This window comes from Sturnus vulgaris, chromosome 2, assembly GCF_052056855.1.
Source record: "Sturnus vulgaris isolate bStuVul1 chromosome 2, bStuVul1.hap1, whole genome shotgun sequence".
Lineage (NCBI taxonomy): Eukaryota > Metazoa > Chordata > Aves > Passeriformes > Sturnidae > Sturnus > Sturnus vulgaris.
The window spans coordinates 34,679,911-34,701,358 of NC_142244.1; the positions used below are offsets into that span (position 1 = coordinate 34,679,911).

Here is a 21,448-nt window from a genome sequence, read left to right on the forward strand (position 1 = left end):
GCCATTGTCAGTGTGCTGCTTCCACTCATGGAGTGCCCCGGTGAGGGGCAGGGGGATACTGGCTCAGCAGGGTGGGATCTTTCCAGGACAATGCTGGGAAATTTGAAGGGACAAAGAATCTCAAAGGCATGGGATGGCTTGGGTTGGAAGGGATCTTCAGAGGCCACCTAGAGCAATGCCCTGCTGTGTGCTGGGACATCTTGCACTAGACCAGGGAGCTCAGAGCTGTGTCCAACCACGGGGCCTTTGTAAACTGCCTGGGCAACCTGTTGCTTTGTGTCACCAGTCTCAGGCTGAAATGTTCCTTCTTCTTGTTGACAACAACAGCACAAAAGCTGATGCCTGATTTCTGTGTGCAAAAGAGAGCACATGTGCCCAGCAAGATTCAGCCCAGTCCTGCAAGAGTGAGGAGGAATAGAGCTGTAGGACTCAGCACGTCTAGGTAGCAGCCTTCCTCAAGACCCCAGCCCCATGTCCAGACATCCCATATTTGGGATACATTGGAGATTCCCATCTCCTCTCTCCTGATCAGGCGATTTGTCTCAGCTGCTGAGACCACCCTGGCTTTGGCTTGTCCAGCCCGAGCGTGGGCTGTAAGGACAAGGTCTCCATCCAGCTGTGGTTGTGTGAGCAGCTGAGGGGAATGGGGGCCCTGGAGGGGGCAGCTGAGGCCAGACCCAGAGGTGCCCCACACCTGAAAGGATCCTAGTCAGGTTCAGGGGAGGACAAGGAAAGCTCTGAGTGAGGGGTTTGGGGTAATCAGAGCCATGGGAGATGAGTCAGATGAGGGGGTTCTGGGGACAACATTGGGTCATTTGGAAATACGCGTGGTGACACTTCCCCCCTCCTGAGCCAAGGCCTGGGGTGGGCTCCCCAGAAGGATGGGAGGTGGCAGGGCAGGCTTGCCCAAACACCAGCCCTGTGGCCACAGAGACCCAAGGAACTCATTGCACCTGCACCCAGAAGTTCTGATTTTCTAGTAAAGCAGCTGCCAATCAGCAAGTTTCCCACATGAGGGCAAACACAATTCCCTCCAGCCAGAGTGAGGATTTCAGAGCTGATCTGCTCTCCGTGTTCCTCCTCAGCCTGGGCAATGTTGCAGCTTTGTCTTATCCCGAGGAAATGGAGCATGAGGGGCATAGTGGGAGAGACCTGGGCCATCCCCATTGCAATGCCACCTCTGGCTGGGGCACGATGGAGCTCTGCCTTTGGAGCTCTTGTCCCTCCATGCTGACTGCAGAGCCAGGTGTTGAACCGTAAGGAATGGATGGACACAGGTTCTCAGTGACGAGAGGAGCACAGAGGGGGAGATGTCCCTCTGGTGCTTTCCCTGGCTGCTGCTCCAGGGTGGGATCTGTGTCCCCTGGAGAACACGGCTGGCTGTGCTGGTTCAGGCTGCAGTAGCCATGATTTTCTTCACTGAGGCTGGAATGGGGCTGTGTGTTGGGTTTCTGCTGAACCTCAGGCTGATAATGCACAGATGTTTGGGTTGTTGCTGAGCAGGGCTTGCAGAGAGCCAAGGCCTCTGCTGCTTTCTGCACTGCCACGCTGGCGAGGGGACTGGGGTGCATGGGGGCTTGGGAGGAGTCACTGGTGGCATAGTTGATCCCAGCTGACCCAAGGGATATTCCGGACCGTATGACATCATGCTCAGTATGTTTAGTGGGAGGAAGAAGGAAGGAGTAGGAGACTTTTGGAGTGATGGCCTTTGAATTCCCAGGTCACTGTTACCTGTGATGGAGCCCCGCAGTCCTGGGGATTGCTGAACATGCACCTGCCCATGGGAAGTGGGGAATGAATTCCTTGTTTTGCTCTCTTTGCATGCTTGGTTTTTGCTTTCCCTATTCAATTGGTTTTGTTTCAGCCCACGTGATTTCTTGTTCTTGCCCTTGTTTCTTTCTCTGGTCCTGCTGGTGGGGCAGTGAGTGAGTGGCTGTGTGGGCCTCGGTGCCTGGCTGGGGTCAAACCCCGCTGGTGTCACAGCGAGGGACACCTGCAGCCATGGCTTTGGGCTTGGGCAGTGCTCAGCAGCTGCAGAGGCTCGTGGTGCCCCAGGGAAGTGTCACAGCAGGACACGGGAGGAAGCACTGATCACATCTGCTGAACATGACCCACGGGAGATGCAGGATGTCCCCGAAGGCTGTGACCTGGGACAGCTGGAAGGGCTTGCTGACGTGTTGTGGGCCGCTTGCATTCCCCCAGGGCCCGTGGGTGTCTCTCTGAGTTGCCATGGGAGGGTCACACCATGACATCCACAGTGAAGCTCCAGCTCCAGGGCAGATGTGTTCTCCCCTGAGGCCTCACCAGGAGGGACACTGTGATGCCCCTGCATCTTCAGGACACTCCATGTTTGCTCCAAAAATCCTTAGAACATGGGTCTGCCAGTGTGTGCACACCTCAGTGCAGCACTGGGTCCCACTGCAGGACACCAGGGATGCCAGGAGGACCCACAAAGGGAGCAGAGGAGCAGTGGGTTCAGGTCTGAGGGGAAGAGGGCAGGTGCCAGAATGGACACCTGGCTGGGCTATGAGGGGACAGCAGGAGAGCTGCCAGCACTGGGCTTGCAAAAGGGGGGAAGGTCCCCGCAGCCTTTCCCAAAATAGAACCATTTCCTCCAATTGGCACACACTGCAAGATAAGGAGTTATGGCCATTGACCAGCCATGGCCTGTGCTCAGTTGGAAGGGCTTGCTGACGTGTTGTGGGCCGCTTGCATTCCCCCAGGGCCCCTGCGTTTCTCTCTGAGAGCCGCTGTCCCTCCAGCTGGCTCCAGGCCCTCTGTGTTATAGGATCCTTCTGCCTGCTCCGAGTGCAGGGCATTGCATCACGCTGTCCCAGGGATGTGTGAAGCCCTGATGGTGCCATGCCGCTGGCCACTGCTGATAAGAGGTTTCTGTACTGCTCCCAGTGGGATGTCGGCAGACAGGACAGATCAGGCTTCTGTGGCATGGCAGGGGGTGCTGCCTCTGTGCTGCCTTGGACAGGCTCCCGAGGCACCCACACTGTTACCGGCCACCATCGGGAAAGATCTTCTCCTTATATATTGTTGAAGCAAATCAGGGTGGCAGCTCTTCTTTTAAATCTGTTCAGACAGCAAATCCATCAGAGAGCATTGACCTGGCACAGGATTCAGTGTGAGGAAGAAAAGAGATAAAGCCCAATTTTGACCCAAAATTCTAAATTAATAAGAATCCCCAAATCCCAAATCAACAGAACCTCCTTATCCCCAAATGTGGTCACTGTTTGGATTCATGAGCCAGAAACCAACTGGGAAAGGAGAAAGTTGGATCCTTATTTTCAGCAAAGAAAAAGCAACATAATAATAAAAAACAGAGATGGAATTAGGGAGATCATGTATTTTGTTTACTGTTCAGAATGAATTTCACAGTGAGACTTGGGGTACAGCATCTACAGGGACTGGCCATGAACATGTTCAAGGGTCAGGAGAAATGCCAATGAGAAATAAAAATGATGAACCATCTAACTGCTCTCTGGGTTTTATACAACATATGTTGTATGTACAACCTTCCACTCTTGCAATTAAAATAACTGAAAAAAACATTAATCAAAGGTATTAATCTATTACAAGTATCAATCATCCACGTAGTGACAAACCATAAAGCAACAGAAGAGTAAATAATTAAACACTAACTATTTAACCAAGCTTTTATTACATCAAAGTGAGTAAAGTTTCATCTTTTAAGCCATGGACGGTTCAACAGTTGCAGCCACCTTGCTGAAGTTCTCAGGATGACAGGAATTCATCCTGTGATGTGTCGCCACTGGAGAAATCCTCAACGAATCGGCTGGAAATCCTCCAGGAGCTGCCCTATTCTTTTCTTTTCTGCAAGCGGTGGGAAAACCCAATTAGGATTTGAGATCGATTCAGAAGATGTTTCACATTAAATCTTCGATGTTAACAAAGCCACCGAAAATCTGGTCTTTGCTACCCACAGCAAACCATCAGCTTGCTCTTTTAACTAAATGCACAACCTTTTTTTTTTCCCCCATGTGGTTCTCCAAAGGTCCCTGTGGAGGAATCTCAGCAGTAACAGTTTTTTTATTTCTACATACTCCTTTCAACATGGCATGATGCAGACCAACAGCCAGAGTCAAGTTTGTTGTATTAGAAAATGTTTTGTTGTATTAGAAAATTAACAATTTTCACCCAAATTTGCCATTGCGTTTGGCTCAGTGACTCCATTTAGTAAAAAAACCCTTGGTCTTTACCATTGCTGTAAACCAACACCACTTCAGGTTTCCTGCCATTTGTATTTACTCCTTTTTCACCTGTTCTGCTTCTTTTCTGAATATTCATCATGGGATTTCTGAATCTACATGCAATAGGCATTTTACAGGAATAGACAGGACAATTGTGAAGCTACCAGAATAAAACCTGTGATTTCTAATTTCCACTATTTCTTCTTCAGTGGTACAAGTTTGATCTATCCTTTCTTTTTTTTTTTTTTTTTTTGGCTCTGCTATTTTTATACTAAAATGAGCCTTTAGGAGGAAGAGGCAGTCATCGATGCATATCAATAGCTCAAAAACAGTATCTATTTTCACACCAGAAAATCCTTTAGACTTCTGCAAGTCAAATTATGAAGGAGCAAGGAAGCCTTAGCCCAGCAACATCTTTACACAGAGATTATGGCAGGCTGAGGTCTCTCTTAAAATACCAGCTGAGTGTACCTGTTGCAGAGTGGAAGTCCACCGGGTGGTGCCTGATGTACTCAAACATCTCTCTGTCCACCTTGGCATGCACGTACTCGGCGCGTTTCACAAGCTGGTAGCCAACAAAGCAGCCCAGGGTAGCAAACAGGACCTGCCGGTGAACGCCTGCAACAAGGAGAGGAATTGTCCCCACCTCTCCCAGCGACCCGGGGGCTCAGGCAGAGCCCCACTTTGCCCAGCCCCCCAGACAATCGTCTCTCCCTGCTTCCCCCTGCCAAGGTCCCTACAGCACCCATACCTCCCGCGGCCCCCGCCAGGCCCCTCTTTCCTCAGGGCTCCTTCCCCATCCCGCCACCCATACCCCTCAGGAAGCCACCTCAGATCCTCCCCATCTCCAAACGAAGTCCCTTTCCCAGCCTCTTCCAATTACCTCCAGTCCTCCCGTGCCAACAAATCCCTCACTTCAGGGCTCCCGGATCACATCACTCCTTTAACTCCCATCCCCACAATCATACACAATCACAATCCTTCCCCTCTCAGGGCTCCTCTTTTCCCCTCCCCGCTTCATTTATCCCTCAGTGACCCAAGCCCCACACGCCCTTTCCCAGGCCTACACACTCCCTCTATCTCCCCATTCCTTTACCTCAGCGCTCCCTCCCGTTCCCCAGCCCCTGTATCCCTCACGGTCACGCCAAATCCCATATACCCGCTCCTGCAGCCCCAAAACCTCCTCCAGGCCCTCACTCCTGGCTGTTTCCCCTTTATTTGTCCTTCAGAGTGACCCCCAATCCCACATCCCCTTTCCCAGGCCCACATATTTCCTTCACCACCCCTAGCCTCGGATCTCGGGGCTTCCTCCCCATCCCTAGCCCCTGGAACCTTCAAGGTCACCCCAAATCCGCCCGCCCGCCCTCATGTCCCCTCTAGCCCCTCATTCCCAGCTGTTTCCCCTTCTCTCCCTTCATTTATCCCTCAATGACCGCAAACCTCCCGCAGCCCCTTCCCCAGCTCCTCATGTCAGCCCTCCCCTCGCACCCCGCTCCGTTCCCCCTCCCCTCAGGCTCCCCCGTCCCCCCGCACCTGCTCGCAAGACGGGGCGCTGGTTAAAGGCGTTGTCCAGCAGCGCTGCCAGCCACCCCGCGAACCCGAGCCACACTGAGCCCTTGTTGAGGAGCGGCGGCGGCGGCAGCGAACGCGACTCGTCGGGCAGGAACGCCATGGCTGCCGCCCACCGAAGGTGACCGGGGGGAGCGGTGCGGCGGCTGCGCCTTCCCCCGGCGGCCCGCGCCCTGCTCCCGCGTTCCGCTGCCTTCTCCGCTTATGCCTGTTCTACCAAAAATCCCACCCCGAATTCCAACTCCTTACCCCACAAACCCATCCCTCGCCTCAAACTCCCATGCTGAGCGGCCTTAGCCGGGTCGCGGAGGGGGTTCCTGCAGCGCTAACTGAGCTGCAGCCCCACTGGCTGAGGCGGCCTCGCAGCAAGGCCAGCGAAGCTGGTCGGGAAGTAAATTAAGGGGTTAATTAAGCACTAGAATCGAACCCAGTTAATTTTCAGAGCTCAGATTAAAGACTGAGACCTAACACATAGTGTTAGTTTTTTCGTTTTTAATTAATACGAAATTACTTTAAATAAATCATTTGCCACTTTAGCAGGAGTGATGGAAGAAACCCACGTTAACAAAACACATCACAGGTCCTAAAGGCTTCTCAGACTTTCTTAATAATGTATTATTTAGTCCTTGTCCATGAGGGGAAAGCTAATGCCTTTACAAACAGTTTGATGGGTGAAGGTATGGGTGTCTTCGAAATGGCTCTTCATGTCTCTACTGACTCTGGGCAGCAGGTTTGTGGCTCCTGAAACAGCCAAGGGTCTGCACAGCCTGAACTTCAGAGCTTTGGGATAAAACAGTAGCTTCAAGGGGGGAATATGTGGCAGGCGGTTCGGGAACGCTGTACCTTGCCAGTGCCTCAGCAATGGGAAGAGGGCAACATGAGCTGGGAGTTTAGGATAAAAGGAGGCTGTGACTTCCAAAACCAAGAGAAAGAAAACCCTGTGTGCCTCAGAGGACTCTCTCCCTTTATTCAAGTAAAGCTGAAGGATTCCTCTGTCTCCTTTTCAGACATAAACCTTCGGTGTTTGTGGATTTTCCTGACATCCACACAGGAGGTTGGGCAGCTGCTGCTTCGCAATGGGAGATGCTTTACTTGAACCTGGGATCATACAAGTGAGGCAGAACCACTTCCAGTCATGCCCTGGGTTTAACTTCACAGAATCACTGAATGGTTTGGGTTGGAAGGGACCTAAATGGTCATCTACTTCCAACATGTGCAACAGGCAGGGAGAACTTCCACTAGACCAGGCTGCTCTATCCCCCCCAGCTTTGAACACTTCCAGGAATGGCATACCCACATTGCAGCCTCTTCTTGGAGGATTTCACCATGTGCAAAGGCACAGCTGGGGAAGAGCCAAGAGAGGTGTTTGTAGGGTTTTTTTGTGTACTACCATTTCCCTACACAGGACAGCACAGTAGACAGATAAACACAAGCACTGTGGGTGCCTCACCCTGAGCAGAGCTTTAAGGCTTGGAGCCGAGATACAAATACAGGGGCAAGAAGCATTGTGGCAGCACTGGAAGCCAGAGCAGCTAAAAACAACATGGCAAAGCACCTGATGGTGTAAAAAAAAGCAGAAACTATGAGAAAGTAATGAAAACCAGAGTGAGAATGTCTTGAATATGAACTCACTGGCAGTGATAACTTTAAATGTACAAAGTGTTCGGTTACAGAAACATCCACCGTGATTAAACAACCTGTTGCTCTAACAAGAGCTACTCTATTTTAAACGCTCCAAATATTCAAAGAACTCAAAAGCATAACTATCCCTTTGGCTATCCTTGATGAAGGGGTCCCATTCTTCAGCTAACACGGAAGAAAGTTCAAAAACTACTGTCAAAATAATAAAAAAAGTCCATCCCTCTCTCCTCCCAGTTTTATGTCAGCACTAGAATCCAAACCAGACCCCAACCTCAAAGCAGTACCTTCTAGGGATGGTTATGTATGGTTTTAAAAGTGTAATTATTTACTGCAGAAATAACTGCTATCCCCCTTTGGGGAACGTGATTCCAGAGGCAGAAAACAATCTACCTTTTCCTTAAATCATTACAGGAACTATGGACACCTGGTCTTTTGTTAGAGTTGTAGGATTTTACATGAATTACAAATACAGCTATGCAGCCACATTATTTGATACGTTTAGCAGTGTAAAATACTTCTTAATTTGAGTAGCATGCCTCAATTTGGTCATCTGTCTACAAAAAAAAAGCCACTAGAAGAGTATTAAAACCTAAATGCAAAGTATCTATGAGACAAGGAGATCAAAAGGATATGAACATATTAAAGTTTGCTATTTGTGTGTGCAAGAGTTTAACAAAGCACCTCAGGACAAGTTTCCAGCTATACACTACATCCTTAGATGTGTGGGCCTCCCTCAAAAGCAGGGTTTAGACAGGAGTTGAAATAATGCAAAAAAATGCTCAAACAATACCAAGTTTTTAATTTACAAATTCCATAGAACACAGTTACAATGCTCTCCTGCATAGCAATCATCTCTTGTAATTTGCCACAGCAACTTTTATTCAAATATGAACCATAATGGGAAAATCAGGCAGGTTTCCCTCAGGACAGAAGTCTGCACCTTGTTAAGCTTCACAGCTTACCCTGCAGCCCTCCCTGTCACTGTGACAGTGCTTCTGATCAGAGGTATCCTGATCCAGAGGTATCAGTGGTACAGGAGTGTTGGAAAAAGAGCTCCCGTGTGGAGATGGCACATGTACACTGTGTCTCATCATGGATGGCCTTGTGACAACCCCTCACCACGGCAGGAATCCCCTCCAAGGGGTATCCTGGGACTGGTCCCAGCACTGTGGCTTTACTCAGCCTTTTGTCTGACAGAAGTTCTCTCAGTCAAGACAGAGATGTAGAGTTTCAGCCAAGCATATGTGATTCCCAGAGCACAGTACACAGAGGTCAGCAACAGGGGCACAAAAGGGAAATGCCGTTTCCAGGGGGTCAGGGGAAATATGATTTCACAGAAGATTTCCAAGGGCACTAGTTGGATGAGGTAGATTGTTTCAATCCAGTTAAGTAGAGGTTTCTCTCTCCTGTCAGAGAAATTAAAAAAGAGGTAGTGTTAAAATATATATTAACTAACTATTCTGTTTTTCAGCTATCCCAGTGCAAAGAGAATCTCCCATTAGATCGCAATAACAGTTTAAATAACAAGTTAAAGAGTTTCAGTACAAGAAAACCACAGTGTGATAACCAAGAGTACAGCTCAATGTCCTTAACAAGTTCCAGGATGCCTTGGAAGCCTAAGGAAAAACCTCATCAATTGCTCTGCTTCACCTCACTCTATTTCAGTGAACAACTGAACAGCCTTTCATACAAAGACTTGTTCCACCAAAGTTGTTCTACAGCCAAAGACTGGAAGTGTCAGATTTTTTTAACCTCTTCCCCCAAGCTTTCTGTAGGATGGACTTTTCTGTCAGCTGACCTTTCTCGCAAGAGACACTGATGGCAGGAATTTACTGCAGGTAGTTTAAAGGGAATTTCATGTTTTATCAAGTTAAGAAACTTGCAAAAGCTCCCTCTCTTAAAAACTAAGCTCCTATGGAGATTTTCAGCTAGAGCACTTGAGACAGAATGACTGAATTCTTAAATAAAGAAAATCACCTACAAAAAGCAGGTGCCTGAAGCACTGAATACACATTTACAGTACTTCATTACAAATCCTTCATTACAGCTTGGGTTTGCCCTGAAAAGTTTGGGAAATAGGGAAGTGGGGACTGCAGGGGTTATAAGGATAAACACTATCTTTGGTCAAATGGTAAGAGATCCACAGGTTGTGAAACTACACAGGATGACTTCGGCAATTGTATGTTTTGTCAACCAAACACTTGCAGTTTTGTTGACAAATTACAGCTTGCAAATGAACGTTATTTACAACCTGTCCCTTCCTCACATTAAATACTAACTACTACTGCAAAAATCCACAGTACAATGAAATAAAGAATCTGCAGAAAAATCCCTATAGTAAATGCTAGAATACCTAATTAAATCCTCAGAGATTACAGCATCACAACTCCATGCTTTAACAGAGCATGAGGCAGGTGGGGATCTACAGCCTCCTGGGACTAACTGGGAAGCTGCCACAATAACCAGGACGTGCTGCCATAATCCTAATTTAAGCATTGCCTCCTGAGAACAGAGGCATATTTTGGCTAGTAACACCTTAATTTGACTCTTCAGCATCAGTTTTCTGTGCTGTTTGTGCCTTAGGATAATGGCTGTTCCCAACACCAGAAGAAATAATGTTGTTCCAGGCATTGAGATCAAATTTCTTTAATTACCTGAATAGAGATTTCAATGAAGAGAAGCTATAGACAGTAAACAGCAGCATAAGCAATATTTTAATTGGAAGTTCTGAAAAACAAAGAACATTATGTACTTTAAAAACTAATTATAAAAAGCTTTTGCCATATATATATTGTAGTATCTTTAAATCTTACTAGTCACACTGGCATTATCTGGCTTTATTTTCTCCATACCTACATGTTTTACTGCTTAGGATACCTAAGAATAAGCATAAACATTTACTAAAGCAAATGCCAAGCATTTGCAATACACTTACTTCAATTATCTATAAACATACTGAACATATCAACTATAGTTATTATTTGAGATAGCACTATAAATAAGATTTTCTAAAGAAATCACAAACAACTGAGAAGTCACTAAAGCAAAAATGACAACCAGATCAAGACTACTGAGCTCTGTGTTGCAAACTAGATAAAAATGAAATAATAGAAGAACATTTTACCTGGTGGTGTGAACAACAATGGAAAAAGTGAGAAATGCCCTGTTGTTGCCAGAATCAAGTAGATGCCAGCATCCTTGGCTCTCTGAATAGACAATAAGCTAAAAACAGCAATTTGTTATGCTTTTGTCTTTTAGCAAAGAAACCTAATTTCAGCAGAACAATATACAATTCACTGAAAACTGAAGACCAAGTCAAACAGTTTCATAGCACTTCCATCCCTGCCAACACTGGGCCTGTGATGAAGTTTCCTGCTTCCAAACTATGTGGCCTCAGAGATGATAACACAGGAGAAAAATCAGCCAGGAAACCCTCCCTCAGAAAACCAGCCACCCACTGAACGAAACTATCAGCACAGAACAAAAGCTTAAACATCACAAAATCTCTGAGGAAGAAAAATACAGTTTGTAGTAATACTGGTCAGGCAGCTTATGAACTAGAGCTTCATTGCTATCTTAGGCAGGCATGAAGCTATTTTGGTAGAAACTGTGTATTGTTCTGGTCAAGCACACTGCAGATCCCTTTTGTTAGCTGGCTCCTCAGCAATCTATCCAGCATTTTATAATATGAACCACAGCACTCATCAAGGTTTGAACTGTGCCTGAAATTAATTTACTTTAAGTGCACTATACTCTTACAGCTTAAGGCATTCTATACAAGAGTTCCTCTTCTGAAATATACTGAAAACAAAGTGATTTCCTTTGAGGACTCCTCAACAAGTGGCTGCAGGTTCAGTTTGGCCAACTACTTTGTACAAAATTCACTCACCTTAAAGGCAGAATAGCAAGGAGTATTGCTTTCTCATGCACGTGCCAGCCAAACATGAAGGAGCTCAATGCACAAAGAACAAGGCACTGTAGAAAGCCTCTGGGCCCTTGAGGTTTAAACCAAAGACAGAAAACAGAGGGCTAGAAACAACAGGCAAAAACAGGACTTCAGTGAAAAGCTTGGCAATCCTGAAGACAAGCTATTGTCCAAAGAGATTTGTCAATGTTACTAAACACCACTGCACCCAGGTTGTGCCAGTGTGGCACAAGCATTATATAGCACTGGAGGAAATAAATCTATTTGGATGTATAAGTAGAGCCTGAAGGATTTCTGTTGGAGGGAATGATTTCAGGAGGGAAAAGCAGACTGAAATACCACAGCCAACTCTCCGCTATTTGTGCTGCATGCAAAAATTGTCTTCCAATCTAAGCCACTGAACTCATTTCATCAGTCACTACGTATTACTAACAACATTATTTGTTGCCCAAGAATTAAAATATATATGAAGTGCATACTATCAAAACCTACTAGGGACAAAACACACCAATTTTTAAAAAATATTAGTTTTTCTTACCAAAATAGCTATGAAAGTACAGATTAATGTTGCCAGTGGAGTCACTGAAGGGAGGACAGTGTGCTGAAACTCCTGAACCAGCCCTCCTGTCATGGAGGCTTTAGGGATTTTTGTACTGTCAAGAAAATTGCACTTCAACCCTAAAAACAAAACATAAAAAAGCACAAACTGATAAATTCTAATAAAGAAAATGAAGTAGTTGAACTAAATACATGCCAAGATTTTTCTCTTTTTAAAGGATGGCAGAGGGAAGTGATTGATCTTTGACCTACTGCTGGTAATTTATGCACCAGATTATGTGGAAAACCATACAATTTAGGGTAATCTGAAAACAAAATTTACTGCCTACATTTCAGATGGGGAAGACTAAAATCCAGGGAGCTCTATCTGCAAACAGGCACCAAAAAGCAAGGTTGACATACTGACCAAGAATTGTCAGTGCTTTATCCACGGCATTATACAAAGCCCAGAAGTTGGGGGCCCAATAGGCATGACAGAGACCTCGCTTGAAAGGGAAGAGCCGTGAGATGACTTGAGGCAGCTGACCCTACAGAAAACAAGAAGACCAAAGAAATGACCTCTTTAGGTGACACATGGCATATATTTTTATAACAAAATTTTCCAACTGTTCAGGGGAATAACATGTGAAAAATGGATTATTACCAATACTAGGAAGGGTCCCAGTGAAAGAGCAGAAACAAGACAGACAATCAATCCCAGGAGAGTCACATGAAGAAAGCTGAAACTTCTCCACTTCAGGGATCCATCTACAAGAAACAAACAGATTAAGGAAACAGTTGCCGTGGGAAGTGGAAAGGGAGACAAAGCATTCCCCACTGATGAGGAATTGCTAGCACCTATCTAAAGGGACACACATATTTTTATGTCAATATATTCAGTTCCTGGATATAGCTGGCTTTTCTTTTGCCCACATTGCAGCTCCTGCATTATACGAGCTTTCAGTATTTTCCAAATTTACCTTCCCTGTTCACATGCAGAGTATCAGGCACGTTTCAGTGCTAAAAAGTGGGAAGAAACACACAGCAGGTCTTTGAAATAGCTTCTGACACTGTCTAATTGTTCCATATCCAGAATAATTCTTATGGCTTCCAAGTGCCACTTGCAGTTTGTTCATGTTGGTTTTTCTTAACAAAGAACTCTTAAAGAAACAGGAATTGTACAAACCAAATCTATTTCAAAGATCTTTCAAGATCATAACAATTCTGCTCTCAAGCAGAATTTTTATTTGAGCCATTTTATTCCAGTTGTATCTGCAGGTCTTGAATGCTCCCCTAGTTCCACTGATTAACACAACTCCCCTCAAAAGCCACTGAGGAAAACCCCATCTTACCTGCATTATTTGCAGTAAAGCAGTAGGATCGTAACAAATAAATGCCATATGCTGGGGCCACATAAATGTAGATATGTTTGAAATGCAGAAGAACAGCAAAAAGAAGAGCACCCTCCAAATACCTTTTCTGAAAGAAAACAAAACAAAATCTAATCTCTTCTCTTTGTAGTCACTTTCAATGGTCCTATGTTGTACTCCTAAGGTGATAGGACATTTATTGTCAGTATTAGAAAGAGTATTTACTTCAAATCATAAATTCAGTAGCATTATGCGTAACAGGTTAGGACAAGGAAATTATCCTGTTACACAATTACTTCTTCACAGCTTCAGAATTATGTTTTCTAAGGACTGGTGATTTGGAAGAAGATAAAATGCCAAGAAGTGATGCCACATTGCTCATGGGTAACAGTGAGTATAGCCTTCTTATGAGGAACTGCAGTCCTGCAGCATCAGCAACTAATTATGGTGAGTCTCAAGTTTTTCTCTTCCCCAAAAACTCAATCATTAGCCATCCAGCTTCACACAGCTCAACATGAAGCCACTACCATTGCTCCCAACATGAGCAGCCCCATGAAGTGAATTAATAGACCCAAAACATAGACAAGAGTCACTTGGGTTTACCTGACACAGCCGAGCAACAGAAAGAAGCATCAGCCCCGAGAGGAAGCCATTGTACTGGAAGTGAATATCTGAACTTGAGTCAAGGAATAAAGCAAGCTTTCTTTACTACTATGTTTTCTGGAGAAAATTCAAAGTTATGAGGAATAAATTAAAATGAAAATGGAATTTAAATCAAGAAAGCAACCTTAAATTCTCACCACATAGACAAAAGTAATTTTTAACCTCACCTGTAAGTACTGTTAGACACAATGCACACTAATGCTGGCATATTACCTTGATGAAATGAAACATAAACCATCTACGTAAGCATTGTATAACTTCTGTAACACAAACCAGAAAAGGTTAAATGTCCACTTTAATTTGTAAGTTATTAGTTTCTGCCACATATTGGTTAATAGATGGTGACAGTAGCCATCATTTTTCTATCACTCGTAAGCAGGCAACATACGCAAGAACTGTGACAGAGAAAATGAAGTCGTTCTCCACAGTGCCAAGACTGACTTGCAGTAATTTAAATTTCCAGAGTTAGTTTTATATAGGATATGGACCTGTTGGAAGGCATTCAGAGAAAGCCATGAAGACGCTCAGAGGGCTGGAGCACCTCTGCTATGGAGACAGGCTGAGATAGTTGGGGTTATTTCAGCCTGAAAAAGGGCAGACGGTGGGGAGAATTTGTAGCCCCTTTAGAAGGTGCTTTGAGAGCTGGACAGGGACTTTTGACAAGCGCACAGAGCGACAGGGCAAGGGGGAATGGTTTTAAACTAAAAGAGGGGAGATTTATATTAACAATTAGGAAGAAATTCTTTATTGTGAGAGTGAGGAGGGACTAGCACAGGTTGCCCAGGGAAGTTGTGGATGCCTTATCCCCTGAAGTGTTTGAGGTCATGCTGAATGAAGCTTTGAGCAACCTGGTCTAATGGAAGGTGTCCTTGCCTAAGGCAGGGGGTTGGAACTAAATGATCTTTAAGGTCCCTTCCAATCCAAACTACTCTATGACTCTATGGTAAGTTCTTTAGAAAGACTTCCTAATTCCCATAAAATGTTAACCAACTGAATACAGTCTGAATCTTAAAGCACTCTGAGGATTTTCCTTGCCCTGGGAGAAACCTGGAACCACACCCAGAACACAGAGCCTCTGCTAATACTCCTGTAGGCAGGCAGAGGAGGAATAAGCAGCAGGAAAAGGCACATTGCTGCCAGACTGGTTGGTCCTCCTCCACTTCTGGCAAATCAGACCAAGAACTGACTAACTTCCATTTTGCCAAATAGTAATTCTAATTAAAACAAAGTCATTTAACTAACCCCAGAAACAAACCCAGCAGTGTTACTTGCTGTGACAGCAATAACAATATAGGATTGTGCCACACACTGGAACAGGTTGTTAAAAAACCAAACAAACCACAAAGAAACCACAACGGTTTGAAAGGATACGATCCACAATTAGCAACCCAAAATTCCACAAGAGCAGAACGGCAAGAATAAATGTTGGTTTTTCCAAGATATCCTTTGCGGCTCGTTTTCCATTTACACATCTGCAGCACCTAAACAAGAGCAGAAGAAACAGAAGCTTTAATTCAAAAATACAAACAAAAACACTGCTGGTTTTAAGAGTTAAGGACTGCACTTACTCTGAAGTTAGCCATTTCACCAAGATGGAAGGCAACTATAAAATTCTAGCTAAATTCATCAAAGGCAGACAGTATCATGAACGTGAACAAAGTTTGGTAAAAAAAGGATTTTCAATTTTAATAGCTGTGGTGTGTTCCACATGCTAAAGCTTACATTACATAACAGCCTCACATTCAGGTCTCCCATTCAGTAAGTGTAAAGCTGTCATAGCCTGCTTGCCATCATGAGCAGTTTACTGCTACTTTTGGAGACAACATAGGGAATTGTATTTAAGGTCCTCAGCTGGACATGAACTTCATCCTGGCTACCACTATCCCCTGCCATATGATGAGTTATTTCTGTTAGTTAAAAACATCTTATTACTTCTTGGTGTGAAGCAATATGGTTCATATGACTTCTGACGGCATTAAATCACATTAAAAAGTTACAGATGATCTGTATTGAAATACTATTAGTGCAACCTCCCTGCCCTGAGCAGAACACCTTCTACTAGACTGGGTTGCTCAAATTCCCATCCAACCTGGCCTTGAATTTTTCCAGGCAGAGGGCATATACCACCTCTCTTGGCAAAATGACCCTGTGCAGACACCAGCCCTGAGCCTCCAGCCTCACATTCATACATCTGTGAGTCAAAACAATAAAAGGAAAACAATGCAAAGCTAGCCCACTTCAAATAAAGAAAGTAAATAAAGGAGCTTAGGCAGTGCTCCAGTCAGAGAATTTCCTACCCAGGTTTTGAGCAGAAAGAATAAAATTATGAAGACTGTTATAAGTCAAATCAAGGTAGGCAATGTATTTCTCAGAACAACCCCACACTCTACTCTTTAGGGATAAGGTAAATAGTTCTTCACAAAGTCAGGCCCCACACTGAAAGCATCCAGTCCTAATTACATCAGACTTGGAATGATCAGTTTATTGTCAAAAAACACTGGAGTAACTTTGCATATTTAATGATACTGCCATTTTGTGACAGATCTCCTTTATGCTCCTACTCTAGAGGAACAAAGTAGTAAGAAAAATAACACGAAAAAAAACCTGTTCTGAGCACACCAGCTGTCCTGCAACTCCTACAAACTGAGTTCAGTGACAGAAGCAAACCCAAGTATAACATGTGAAACAGCAGCTGGTGTCTGAGTGTCTGCAAATTCATCACATGTAATGCAATTTTATCTCCAAGAAGAACACATTATCTTGTGTTTACCAGCATATTCCAAGATTCTCCTTGAAGAAGTTCAAGCAACTCTGGCATTTCCCTTAATTTACAAGGTTCTTTGTACAGCTAGCCCACATATGAAGGACTATTCACTGTCCCTAAAATTAGAACATTAAGACTTACTCATGAACTGCATATATGAAGAGAGTATCTGTAAGGATAACAGAAAGCCTTTGGAAGAAGATGGTTGCACGACTGGTGTAATTCAAGTTTTCTACAACCAACATTTGGGGGTCGAAGTACTTGGCAATGTGAGAAAGTGCGTATTCGAACCAAGCAAAAAATGGTGGATAATCCAGGGTCCATTCTGAGGTTGCCTAAAGACAAAATAAGATTAAGTAGTTAATAACAAACCATGCTGTTTGCAGTCCTTCAGGTACAGCTCACTGCAGCAAACCAGCTGAAGCAATTTCTCTCTATAACATCTATGCAACTCAAAGCACTCCACACTCAGTAGTCAGCTCTGTGGTGCTTTAAGCTGCTCTCCTGCAGTACTGATAGAGATGTGACATCTCCTGATTAGCAGGAAAAGATTAAAGAGCATTTTGTGTACCTGCACCTAACCAGCATATAACTGTTTGTTATCTATAAATCAATTTACAGTAATAGGATCAATATTACAAAAGCTCAGTGAAATAGCTCAGAGCCAATATTTGTCTATATTAGAGCGATCACCAACACAGCCTTGCTCCAGCCTCAAAATTACTTTCACTCATCAGTTAACAAGTCTTAACTCTCATACAACCACATCAACATCAAATGGCATTATGTGATCTCTTCCCATAAAGACAGTTGTTATGCCCTGACCAAGAATTAACTCCTTGGCTGTGAAAACAGGAGAGGAGGAGGGATGAACAGAGCTGGTTGGGATGGGGTATATTTTTCAGTGAGCATGTTCCCAAATGCTTACACTGTATTGATGAAAGGCATCCTATGCTCTGGCATGGAGTTAATGCTGGCATTATAAAAATTTGTTATAAAACACTCCTTGGATCAGTCCTACAAAGTTCTGACCTGCACAAATCATTTACTTCTAAATGCTTATGTGGAGTACTAGACACTACAGTATGTCTCCCTGTACTCCAGCAGATACCAGGAGTCAGATTAAAACCCAATTAGATAGGTTGAGTCTATAACAAACCTAAAGGTGATTCTGGTAACTGTGTATCACCATTGAGAAGAGCACAGACACCAGCAATTTAAGAGTAGGGTGAAACTTCACCTTGTGCTACACAGCCTTCCCAATAACCCCCGTGCCTTCATTGCTCTTCCCATTTCGCCTTCAAAAGTACTTGCAGCTTCTCTAACTAACTTTCATTTTTTAGCTGAATGCTACACAGGGCCAGTAAATTGTGACTGGCATCTTTTTGTCCCACTACATGACAGTCACCAACCATCATTCACAAGGTCTGTCATACCCGATGTGCTTGTAATTTATACACAGCTATAAAACACCCCAAGCATGTCCTTACCTCGTAGTACCACTGAGAGAGGGGCAAGCTGTGGGTGATGGCAAGCCAGTTCCTATGGACTTCGAAATCTGTGGAGTAACTACAGAAGGTGCACGTTAAGAGCCACATAAATGCATGCACTTAAATGGGAAAAAATTCAGAGCACATCACCACATGCATATAAAAAGGAAGCCTCTATTTATCAGCTTTAGGACACCACTGTGATCAAGTGACTGAAACAGTAACAACGATGCTGCTCAAGAACTCCGTGCCAAAGATGTGTCATAGAATGGTTTGGGTGAGACCCTAAAAAATCATCTCATTCCAACCACCCTGTCATAGGCAGGGACACCTTCCACTAGACCAGGTTTCTCAAAGTCCCATCCAATCTAGCCTTGAACGCTTCCAGGGATAAGGTATGCACAGCTTCTCTGGGCAGCTTGGGCCAGCGTCTCACCAACCTCACAGTAATGATATTTCTCCTGACGTCTGATCTAAATCTCCCATTTTATTTAGTACAAAACCATTCCTCCTTTTTCTGTGACTGACCATGTAGAACGCCAATACAGGTGCTTATAGGGCAAGAACTATTTATAGCTTGGCTTTTTCAGACAATAAATGAGAAATTCCAAGCTCCAGCTGAAGTTTAATAGCAATTTGCTGGTGGTTTTTTTTTTTTTTTAGTATAAAACCTTAAAATTACGAAGCATTACTGTTTCGGCACACTTAAAGGCCTTCCCAAGCCGGCCGGAACGGGCCAGAAGGGTTTCCAAAGAGGAAAGCAAAGCTGTGCCACGCGGCGGAGGCAGCGCCGCCTCCTTCCCTCACGAACCCGGGAGTGACAGGGACCTTCAGGGCCTCTCAGGACCGCGGCGCCACGCTGAGCACGGCCGGCCGCTCTCGTGGGCTCGCGGCAGCCTTACGCCACCCGCCCCCGTTCCTCCCATCCCATTCCATCCCATTCCCATCCGGTGCGCAGAGCAGCTCCTTACTAGGCGGGGATGAGGAGGCACTTGAGGAAGGACACGCCGAGCGCCAGCGCGCGGAACCAGCCGCGGCCGCCCGCCGCCATGGCGCGCGCCCCCTGCCCCGCGCCGGGCCCGCGCATGCGTCGCGCCCGCCGCGCCAGTTTGAAGCGCGCGCGCCCGCCCCGCCCCACCCGCCCGCTCGCGGAGCCGGGAGCGGGGCTGCGCGTGCGCGGCAAGGGCTCTGTGAGGCGCTGGAACGGGCGTAAGTTGGGACAGTGGAAATACAAGTTGAGTATCGGGAATTCCCTGGTGTCAAGGTGGTGAGACACTGGCACAGGGAAGAATTAATGATTAGCCTGCACGAACACAGATAAAGAATCCTATAAGAGAATACCTGAGACCAAAAGTCATTGGATCAAGAGCGCGAGAAGAATGAGTGCGTGGCCTGAGGGTGTAAAAGCTCAGGGACTTCTTTGTTGAGTGTCCCTTTGTGCAGACACCCAGCTGGAGCTGGCCTGCTGCTGTACCAGGCTATTACTCTTTCCCTGTAGAAATGCAGCCCCTGAGACCGCAGCAGGGAAGCTCGGGGCGAGCCCGAGGGAGGAGGAAGCGTGCCTGGCACTGAGTGTGGGTGAGCCAGGAGCTGGTGGTGCTCTGGGGCCACCCAAAGTCCTCTCGGCTGAAGCTGCTTTAAAGCACACCAGCTTAGCTCTGCTCCAGGGAGGTGCCATCTCCAACCTGTTTTGCTGGTGCCCAAGTCAGCTTCCAGGTACAAAGTGCTCTTTCAGAGAAACAGGCTCAATTTTTTTTATTACCTTCCTGCCAGCCGGGAGGGTGGATGCATACAAGGCTGATGCCTTTTTAGCTTCCTTACAGCAAACCTTCGTCTATCTAAGAATAGTACCTTGTAGGAACTGCATGGAATCACACAGTTAACATGTCCAATTTTTATTTTCCTGTACAGCAGCAATGTATTATGGTTTGCTCAAGCTCATGAACTAGAGATAAGTCCAGCAGCAGTAAAGCATCAGGGTTTAAGAAGTGTTCTCACTGTAAAAACGAATCCTCTGTTTATAAATGTTTGAAACATAAATGAGCTAATGCATTTTAAATGGTTTTGATTATTTATAAAGGCTTGTTCATCCCAGTTTTCTACAACTACACTAATTCCCGGGGAGCTTCTTGCAATTCCCAGCCACTGTAAGGTCAAGGTAAGCATTACAAGGAGGCAATGGTTAGAGAAAGGGACAGGTAGAGGTGCAGCAAGCATCACTCATGCTTTTTTCTCAAGAAATATGTCAGGCAGAGCACCTCCTGCTTCATTCACGTTTTATTTACTGCTTTCTAAAGTACATATATGTAACAGTTCACAGAAAGGGTTACAAGCAGAGGAATGCAGATTTTTGAATATGATAGCCTTACAGGCCCTCTGTGAAGGTGGTAAGAAACAAAGACCATGTTTACCCACTTTTCAAACACTATTGATTCCAAAGCATGGCTTTAGGTGAGTTGGAGTCCAAATTCTGCTCAATGGGAAAATCCTGCAGTTAGGAGTTGGAGCATGAAAATACTGAGGGGAATGCCAAGAGGATGAGGAGAAATTATTAGAGCCCTCCCCTATAGTTTTTTTCAGATTTCACAGGGAAAACATTCCTTGTGTTATTCCCAAGTGAACCTGTGAGCTTGATCTGGATACTTATACGCAATAAACTGCACAGACTATCTGTGACTGCCTGTACTAATTCACATATGAGACTGTAACTGGGAGGGCCCCATATTAGCACTGCTTGTACCCTGCATGTTTGTGTCCATCAGCATGTGGATGCAGAATGGAAGTTAAATGTTTCAAAATACATTGAAATTCTGAGCAATGGCACCAAGTTCTACAGGATGGGGTGAAAATAAAACTGCCCAGAGGAGTCTTCTTCATAACTTCTCCATTAATCTGTGAAGTATCAGAAGATTCTGGATTGATTTTCCACAGTCTATGGCTGAAGGCAGTATTTATCACTTCCACCAACCTTACATATGGACTCCACCAGCCTTTCCACCTTACCTTTTATTCCTGGGAATAAATCTGATTGACTGCAGATATTTGCTGCCAGTGAACTCGAGCAGCAATTTATACTCAACAACCCAGTTACAAAATTCTAAGTACAGCAGTGCAAATGTTTGGTGATTTGAAGCACATGCAAATTGAAGCAAAGCTGCCTGCTCCTGGGAAGCTACTAGCATTAAGTCTTGGCATGACCCATATTTAAAGTGCATAATAGGAGATTAAAACTGGAAAGGACAAGTGAATCATTCTAATCACAGACTCTT

General features: G+C 45.1%; 2 protein-coding genes across 2 annotated transcripts; both read right to left on the reverse strand.

Moving 5' to 3' along the window:
• Nucleotides 1-3,340: 3,340 nt before the first annotated feature.
• Nucleotides 3,341-6,191, reverse strand: NDUFC2 (NADH:ubiquinone oxidoreductase subunit C2). Its single transcript, XM_014875767.2, has 3 exons — nt 5,754-6,191; nt 4,692-4,838; nt 3,341-3,843 (listed from the first exon to the last, which is right to left on the reverse strand). Exons 1-3 carry the CDS (start codon nt 5,890-5,892, stop codon nt 3,794-3,796), a joined length of 336 nt encoding a protein of 111 aa, XP_014731253.1. The 5' UTR covers nt 5,893-6,191; the 3' UTR covers nt 3,341-3,793.
• Nucleotides 6,192-8,206: 2,015 nt separating this feature from the next.
• ALG8 (ALG8 alpha-1,3-glucosyltransferase) lies at nt 8,207-19,260 on the reverse strand. The gene is made up of 13 exons (XM_014875765.2): nt 19,151-19,260; nt 18,180-18,258; nt 16,831-17,024; nt 15,297-15,406; nt 13,866-13,933; nt 13,245-13,371; nt 12,557-12,660; nt 12,320-12,440; nt 11,894-12,033; nt 11,320-11,459; nt 10,555-10,652; nt 10,085-10,157; nt 8,207-8,836 (listed from the first exon to the last, which is right to left on the reverse strand). The coding sequence occupies exons 1-13, from the start codon at nt 19,228-19,230 to the stop codon at nt 8,605-8,607; spliced, it is 1,566 nt and encodes a 521-aa protein (XP_014731251.2). The 5' UTR covers nt 19,231-19,260; the 3' UTR covers nt 8,207-8,604.
• Between the last annotated feature and the right edge of the window lie 2,188 nt (nt 19,261-21,448).

What these genes read in the sequence shown, in the direction of transcription:
- ALG8 (XM_014875765.2), bottom strand. Translation starts at nt 19,230, where the DNA reads ATGGCGGCGGGCGGCCGCGGCTGGTTCCGCGCGCTGGCGCTCGGCGTG. An exon ending in TCTCTCAGTGGTACTACGAG is followed by an intron (nt 17,025 to 18,179) that starts GTAAGGACATGC and finishes TTTTGTCTTTAG; the next exon opens with GCAACCTCAGAATGGACCCT. An exon ending in TCATTGAAATCTCTATTCAG is followed by an intron (nt 8,837 to 10,084) that starts GTAATTAAAGAA and finishes TTTCTCTGACAG; the next exon opens with GAGAGAGAAACCTCTACTTA.
- NDUFC2 (XM_014875767.2), bottom strand. Translation starts at nt 5,892, where the DNA reads ATGGCGTTCCTGCCCGACGAGTCGCGTTCGCTGCCGCCGCCGCCGCTC. An exon ending in GCGCCCCGTCTTGCGAGCAG is followed by an intron (nt 4,839 to 5,753) that starts GTGCGGGGGGAC and finishes TCCTTGTTGCAG; the next exon opens with GCGTTCACCGGCAGGTCCTG. An exon ending in GGACTTCCACTCTGCAACAG is followed by an intron (nt 3,844 to 4,691) that starts GTACACTCAGCT and finishes CACCGCTTGCAG; the next exon opens with AAAAGAAAAGAATAGGGCAG.